Source organism: Lotus japonicus, chromosome 1 (assembly GCF_012489685.1).
Source record: "Lotus japonicus ecotype B-129 chromosome 1, LjGifu_v1.2".
In the NCBI taxonomy this organism is placed as follows: Eukaryota; Viridiplantae; Streptophyta; class Magnoliopsida; order Fabales; family Fabaceae; genus Lotus; species Lotus japonicus.
In genome coordinates this window covers 127,373,848-127,382,326 of record NC_080041.1, presented here as the reverse complement: position 1 = coordinate 127,382,326, position 8,479 = coordinate 127,373,848, and the positions used below count along the sequence as shown (strand labels likewise).

Genomic DNA, 8,479 nt, shown 5'->3' with positions numbered 1-8,479 from the left:
TCACCGCTAAACATCACGTTATTTTGGTGTTGTTGATGCGTTTTGTGACGCCGGTTTTAAACTTATAGGATTTATTTATGGCATACCCGCAATTGGGTTAAAACTGTCACAAACAAGTTTGTGCATCTGGGAAGGGCCACAGTCCTGATAAGTGTAAGTGAAACTTTGGGTTGTTAAACCGCTACTAACATTTTCATTTTGTACTGAATTAAACGTTATGAAGAAATAATATAAATAAAAATTAAGTAATTAGATTTTTTGCTTACATCAGAAAATAAGTAATTAGATTTAATTGCTCTAAAATATTACTTATATTCTTCTGAATAATAATATTCTTCTAAACAATAATGATCAAATGAGATCCTCATTATACAATTTTAGCAACTAATATTTTTTAGTACATTGGAAATAAAACAAGAGTAAGAAGCCAAGAGCAACGAAAGGAAAAACACAACACTAACCACACTCCATCTGATGAACAATATCATGGGGGAGCGGAAATCCAAGTTGAATAGGCTCTCCTATTTCTTAAACCCAATTTTGCAAGAGCATTTGCATGTTTATTCAACTCTCTTGACTCATGATGAATAACCATCTCCTAAGTTTGGTTCAACAAACTAATTGTCTCTATCAAATAAAAGTTGCACAAGAATGCAATTTCAAAGACTCATTTCCAGTGAGCGCTTGACGACATCAAAGCAATCTGAAGTGCAAATAAGCTTGCGAGTATCCTGCTGCCAAGCCATGTCCTAACCCCTAGTCACAAGAAGCATTTCAGCTAGGTACCCTGTATTATTTTGTTATTTTAGAAAAGTTTTAAAATTATAATTCATAATCCATGTGGTTATTTAATATTAATGTGATTGATAAAATTGACATTTTAAATATCTAAGGTCAAGTAGATTATATTTATTAATATATATTATTTTAGAGTTTAATGAATATGCACTGACAGTGTAAAATAGTTTTACACAGACATCCAATTGAATTCCGCCAAATCAGAAAATATATTATTTTTTTAATTAAAATTAAAGTCAAATGTAATTATCTCTCCTATGTGGCATGCTTTGATTGGATGACTGTGTAAAACTATTTTACACTGTCAGTGCATATCCATTAAACTCTTTATTTTAACACACTTTGTAAAGTTGTTTTTAACTATTAATGTAATCTTAATTTTGAGTCTTTTTCTTCCACTTTTGTTAGGAGGTCGGGTAATCAAGCAGCTGATTTTGTTGCAAAGTTAGCTTATGATTATCCTGATGTTGTCTCGGTGGAGAATGTTCCTCAGATTTAGTTGCTTTCCTTTAGGCAGATGTATTAGCTAGGTGCCTAGGTGCTTCTGATTCTTTCTTAATATAATTTTGTTTCATATTAAAAACTAAAAAACGTAATCTTAATGGAAATTTCAGTATTTAACATTTTAAAAATCAACATATTTCGTAACTTAATGCTCAAGTCACTTTGAGAGAAAATATAGATGGTAAAAAATATTGAAGGGAAATTAGGTTTTGTCATTGCGTCGTCTTGTACAAATACAAATGGCGCCAGGAGAAGGTCACCAAAACGACGCTGTTTCATCACTACACGCGCCGCCGCAGCCAATCCTTCCGATTGAGATCGTGGAAGAAATCATAATCAGGTTGCCGGTGAAGTTCATCTCGCAACTTCGGTGTGTCTGCAAGTCCTGGAACGCCCTGATTTCCGATCCCAAATTCGCCAGAAGGCACCTTCGCCGGTTCAACCGCCGCATACTCATCGTAAGGTTCGAGAACAGCCATTTCATGTCTTACCCGCTCCCCTCCGTTCTCAATGCCGCCACCACAGGTGGCACGCGACTCGATAACCCACTGAAATACGGTAACCGTGATTATTCGATTATTGGCTCCTGCGATGGCATCATCTGTTGTAGCAATTTCAGTATTGAACTTGGTCATTCCTTTGTAGTATGGAACCCTTCAATTCGAAAACTCTGGGAATTGCCACCTTTGGAAAATAGAGTGATAGTTCATTCGTATGGGTTTGGTTATGATCATCTATTGGATAGGTTTAAGCTGGTTGTGATATGGCCACGCGGTTACAAAACTCATTTCATGGTTCATACTTTGGGATCCAATTCTTGGAGAAGGATTCAGGATTCACCTTGTATCCCTTATTGGGCCTCTCGTGATTATGGAAAATTTGTGAGCGGTGCAGTTAATTGGTTGACAAGTGACGGTGATGATGGTTTCAATTTTGGCCACTGTATTATTTCTCTTGATTTGGGGAAAGAATCGTATCAAGAATTTTTGCAGCCTGATTATGGAATTAAGGTTTACTACTTGACCATGGATGTCATGAGAGATTGCTTGTGCTTACTTGCTAATTGGCAGGATGTTTGGGTTATGAAGGAGTATGGAAATAATGAGTCATGGACTAAATTGTTCCGTTTACCTCCTTCTAACTCCTTTTCTAAAATTCCCTACTATCTGGGTAACCTTGCAGTTTATGTTTCTGAGGATTATAGATCCCTCTTAGGTTATAATTATGAAAATGGCACTTTTAGGAGTTTTGATCTTGAAAACAAACCTGGAAAAATCAAAGATATGTATGTCGAAATTGAGAGCTTGATTTCACCTTGTCCTCCAAATTAACCCTTTGCAGTTCTGGATGAAGTTCTTGAAGAATGTATCTTAAATTTTTTATGTTACATTCTTCAATTAGTTATTATTAATTTTGCTTTATTTGTTAAATTTTCGCTTTCCTTATCCATTTTGTTTACGGACATGTCAGCAAGTATGATTTCCTTTTTGGCAATAATGTATTTCTAATGTAAGATGAAGTGTCTGGTGCTCATACACTCAAATGACAAGTGTTGAACATCTCTTTGCGGTGTGAATATAAAATATTGCAATTCGGGCCCTTGAGTCGACACTCATATGTTTTAAAAGCTAAAAGCATAAGACATACTTTGGATATGATAGTTTGAAGGACTATCACTGAATTTAAGACCCTAACCATGGAGGTCATAGCTAATTTGTGAATTGCTCCTATGCCATCACATAGCTTGCTTCCAGCTACTCTTCAACTTGCTAACTAACTTCCTGAGAATATTTGATGGAAGGCCACTGCCAAGTAGCCCCTTTCTTTGGACATTACCAGGTGTGACTAAAGGGCTAAGTCTCATTTTGCTCTGAATCAACAAGATGTGAGTTCTTTGAGAGTTGTAAAATGTGGTGTTTTGATTCTGCCGTGCTTGCTTCGCACTTGCAGGTCAACTGAGAACCTGTCTTGCTATAAGAAATTAAAGCATGAAGGGTGAGTTTTTTAAGTATAGGATGTCAACTTTTTGATTTTATGATACTTGTAAAACATGCATTATCATGAATAGTGCATTAAGTGATCAAACTTTTGTTTGCTTCCTTTCAACAGATTAATAATAGTACTGATATGGAGTGGGGATTGAACCAGCCCTTAGTGATGTAATGTAACATCAGTGGGGTGTTCACGTATTTTTGGGAAGAGTCTTCCATACAAGTAGGTAGCTATATAACCGTGTTTTCCTCAAAGATTTGGCAAATGTCCTTGGTTACTTTGGGGGTCCTCGCACATAAAGGTGCACACTCTTCATATCTTCTAAAAGTCTGGAAGCAACCAGATAAGAGATTACTAACTTTTTCTTCATTTGTTATCAATAAAATAAATGAGGGTAGGTTTGAACTACCTCAAAGTGAAAGGTCTTGGACTCTTGGGATCAGTTTCTATTGGTTATAATTCATGATCATCAATATCATATTAAGTAGAGGTGTAAAGACATTGAAGCTTGTGGCTTAAAAATCATGTGATGCAATCTCTTGGCCTTTTTTTTTTTGAGCCAGAGTAAATTCCCAAATGCAATCAAAGTTTAATTTGAGATACGGATTGTGTCATCCTGACATGCTTTTTTTCATGTGAAAGATGCATTCAATATCCTAAATTCAATATTATGGACACATACTCGTAGTCTTCATCGTTACATAACACTGCAAAAAAGATTTAAATTATGGTGTTTATATTATGTCGGTTCAATAAACCGCCACTATTATGTATAAAACGGCGGTTTGCCGGCCCGACGTATTTTTAAATTATTCTAGCGGTTTTTGTAATATAATGGCGGTCAAACCGACTTAATTCACCTATTGCCAAAAAAATATTCTTTGGCTCTCACATTACTCGCGCCCTCTCATATCTCTTTTCTAAAATTGCACGAACACAATTTCACACTAAATTGTTTAAGCAGCTTATGCTCAGTGACAGATTTTCACCTCATCGTTGGAAGAAATCGTGAAATCAGAAAAAGAGGGAAAAAGAAAGAGCGCATTTTGCTTCTTCTCTGATTCACCGCATGTGATTTGGTTGTTGCGCTTTGTTTTTTATTCCATTCTTGTGCTCTTTGAGTTCCAACCATGAAATGTCTCCCTCTTTCTCCTTAGAGCATTTGGTATGTAAGATGATGTAGATTTTGTTGCTTTGGAGTTCTGATGATTCAAATAGCTAAATACGCTCCATTGTGCTATGTTTTTTTGGTGACTCAAGGGGTGCATCCTTGTGAGTTGTGATAAGAGAAGAAGCATCGCCGAGTATCATAATGTTTCCAGCAATTGATTTTTCACCGGTAATTGACCTATTTTGATTATCTCATAACCTAGCTGTTACTTCAATAAATTTTGTTCTGATGTATTTGTTGCTAAAACTGAATTGGTATTTGGCTAGACAAGATTGATGCTTAGGTGCTGAATCAAAAGAATCATATTACTATGATTGAGGTTTAAGCTGAAAAGCTTAGAATTGGTTGGATAAGGTTGAATTCTTTTTTACCAATCTTCACTAATTTTGATAATGTCAAGACATTCAAGCAATTCATGTGGTTGTCCAATTTTTGTTCAATTCTCTAGTGTGTTGTTGCATGGAATCTGAAGCAAATATTTGGTCTATATATATATATATATATATTTTTTTTTTTTGCGTTTTGGTGGCTTTAGATTTTAAGGTATCATGTTTAGAAAATATCTCGGGTGGAAGATATGGCTTCAAGTCTATAAAATATAAACCAAAACTGAGTATCTTCTTTTCACATTACCTTATTGGTCCAGGTTGTGGGCATATATATATAAATTTGCTCCCTTTTGTTGCTTTTGTTATTTGGTTTTGGTTTAATCGTGTTTTCTTCTGTGATTTTCTCCATCAATAGGCTAATAAGGAGAATGATGAGGTTTACACACAAGTTACTTTGATTCCCTAAGAAGAGGTGGTTTTTCATTTTGTCTAGTTATTTCTGTATTGATGCATCTTTAGTTAATTTTAGTTTGAGTTTCTTCTTTGGAAATAGACAAGTAAAGAATCTAGAGTCCTATCATTTTGAAATGTTATATGAAAGGTTTGGATTTGCATATTGACTATAAGTGATACAGGACGTCCATGTGGTAATTTTTGAAGGTCAGCCAAGGCGGCATCTGCTCACTACTGGCTGGAGTATTTTTGTTAGCCAAAAGAATCTTTTGTTTCTGGTGATGCAGTGCTCTTTCTAAGGTAGGCGTGTGTATGTGTGTTGAGCAGTCTATCATGCTACAAACTCGTAAATCCCTTACTGCTTAGTAGTCTCTTTGTAGGGGTGAAAATGGAGAAGGGTATCATCGTGGCTTATTAGCAGTTAGCAAATTAATTGAATGGGACAATCAGTAGCCTGTATGCAATCCTGTCTTTATGATTCTGATTTCTGATCCCTTGCTTTAATTTTCCCTGCATTAAGTGTGTTTTTTGCTTCTGTAGTAATTAATTGAGTTTACATATTTTGTTTGGTTTCTATATATGCAGAATCCTATTCCCTCCAGTTCCTGTTGGGTCTGGTAGTGGTCTTCTCCCTGGGACTGCTGCTGGTGTGTATCTTCAAGGTAAAACTCTGCATTACTTTTTCAGTCTCTTAAAACAAGAGAGATTGACTATTGGGGGCTTGGCAGATCCCAGTCCTAAAACTATTTTCAACTAAGTGGCAATTTCCTTGAAGTGGCTTGCTGGATTGCTTCCCTCTTTGTCCTTAGTTTTTTTTTTCTATTTTTTTAAGGTACTGTGTGATAATTTTAGTTTCTAGTGGTTCTATGTTTCTCTATCTTTATACTTAGACAAATCTATAGGTAATTGGTTCATAATGCTGCTTGCATTAATCGATTCATAATGTTCTTTACTTCCTTTTACTCCCCCTCCCCTTCATAATGCTGACATTGGTTTATTGTTTGAAATTGTGTGTTTGTCTGCTATAGTTCTGTAACTGACTTGCTTTTCCAGATATCTTTTATGATACATCTTCTACATGGTGTATTTCTGAATGCTTTTATTGATTCAACAGGAATAAAGCATATATATTTTCCTGGTTATAGAGCATGTGATGAATTGATGGTTAAGCATGCCTTGAATCTAAGGGATATTTTATTATATGTGATTTGTTGTTTTATCATATGTTCTGTCTAACATTTTTCTTTGTTAAGTAGAAGGGGTTTCTACTTCTAGTGTTTCTTCTAGCTTTGGTGGGATGGCACTGCCACTGGACTCGGTCACTGTCAATCTGCTAGCTTTCCTATAAGAAGAAAGCTAGCAGATTGTGCAATTCTTGTTCAACAATGCTAGTACTTATTTACTGTAATGAGAACCTCTATCCTAAACTTACTTGCCCTTTCTTTTGAAACAGGCTTTAATAATTTGTTTCCATCAGAAATTTCTAATTTTTATTTATTGATATCAGGTGGTAACGATGATGCTTCAATAGGAATCTCACAGGTACTAACTCTTTTGTGTTATGGAGAACAGTCGATTGGCCCTTATATTACAAAATAATATAGACCTCTGGAATTTATCTGTTAAAAGTTACTGAGGAAAGAGGCATTGGGTGCACGCAGATGTTGTATCATATTGATTTAGTATACCATCTCTTCATTTATTAAAATGTTATTCTATAGTTTTCTTATTTTTCTGAATCTCTGTTTTTTAATACAATTGCACGGAAATTCATTTGTTTTTTTTTGGTAGCGTCAAGCATACCAGATAACTCAGCTTTTTGTTTCTTCAACGGGTGCAGATATTTCCTTCTATGAAGAAGTGTGGCTCAGATATAACCAAATTGCTAAACTTCTCTTGAGAAGGATGCCCTTGATTCTAAGTCAAAGAAGGAAAAAGTCCTTGTTGAGGTAATTATATATTGTTCCCTTTATGAAAAATGGCATGCTCTTTTGATTAATGAATGAGATTTTCCAAAATCTGGTTAAACAGTATGTTCCATCTGTCACAATTTTAGGAAATAAAAAATATCAGTACGAATAATGGTGGTTTAACCGTTGTTTTATACAAATTGTAAATTATGGTGGTTCAAACCGCTGTTTTGTACAACACATGAAAAGTTACAAACGGCATATTACGGCGGTTCAACCCGTCATTTAATCACTTAGTGAATTATGGCGGGTGCAACAGCGGTTTCCCAAAACTGGCATTATGTGGATAATGGCGAATGACATTACGTTGTCAACAAAAAACCGCCGATTTTGTATACAGTGGTGGTTCAATCTGCTGAAAATTGCAAAAAAACCGCCGCAATTTGTATGGTTTTGTAGTGCAAATTAGGTAATATCTTTGAACTGCTCCATGACTACAGATTTTAGATCAGGAACACCAAAAGAAACTAATTAGGTGCACATTACTATAATAATAAAACCAAAGGCATGTCTAGCATTATGCACTGACACAGGAATCTTTACCTCAACACCTTTCAAAGTGCAGCACACACTCAAGTAGAGCCTAAACTCCTCCATTACCCTCTCAGAATCAGCCCTGTACTGAGATGAAGTCAGGTATTTCTTCACATGCTCCACACTTTTTTGTGATGAATTTATTGTTATGATGAAATTTAATAAAAAAAACACAAATATGTAATTAAATTTAATTGTGTTAAAATATAATTTATATTCTTCTAAACAAAATGATCAATGGGAATTCTCATTATATAATATTTTTTTGGAATAGACTCATTATATAATTTTAGTAACTAATATTATTTTGATTAAAATTTAGGCTTAAAGGGTCCAAAGGCCCCTGATATTACAAAGGGAATCAAATCCAGGACCTAGAAAATTATTTCATCAAATTGGGTCCCTAATTTTTTTCTAATTCAATTAAGGTCAAATGTTGCCACATCTCAATTTTGTCCTAGTCACATTTATCACTTGGCTTTTTATTTATTTTTTAATTAGAAAAATTAATTAAAATTTTAATTTTAATTCCAAGTCAGTTATATAAGCAGAAAAAAAACTTAATAAAATCCTAATCTAAATAAAATCCCTAATCTAAACAATAACCTAAACTAATCTAAATAATAACAAATCCCTAATCCAATCTGGAAAAAAAAACCTCAAAACCTAGAATGATGTTGAACAAGAACCAATGGATCCCAAAATTTGGAGCAAATTGCCAACTGAAA

General features: G+C 34.7%; 1 protein-coding gene and 1 long non-coding RNA gene across 2 annotated transcripts; both read left to right on the top strand.

Annotated features, from left to right (window-relative positions):
* The first annotated feature begins 1,477 nt into the window (after window positions 1–1,477).
* On the top strand, window positions 1,478–3,257 carry LOC130732642 (F-box/kelch-repeat protein At3g23880-like). Its single transcript, XM_057584651.1, has one exon. It carries the CDS (start codon window positions 1,542–1,544, stop codon window positions 2,631–2,633), a length of 1,092 nt encoding a protein of 363 aa, XP_057440634.1. The 5' UTR covers window positions 1,478–1,541; the 3' UTR covers window positions 2,634–3,257.
* A 2,326-nt stretch (window positions 3,258–5,583) lies between these two features.
* Window positions 5,584–7,927, top strand: LOC130732641 (uncharacterized). Its single transcript, XR_009017092.1, has 6 exons — window positions 5,584–5,703; window positions 5,833–5,909; window positions 6,504–6,651; window positions 6,755–6,789; window positions 7,088–7,196; window positions 7,778–7,927. It is a non-coding gene; the product is annotated as an uncharacterized LOC130732641 (long non-coding RNA).
* The last annotated feature ends 552 nt before the right edge of the window (window positions 7,928–8,479 follow it).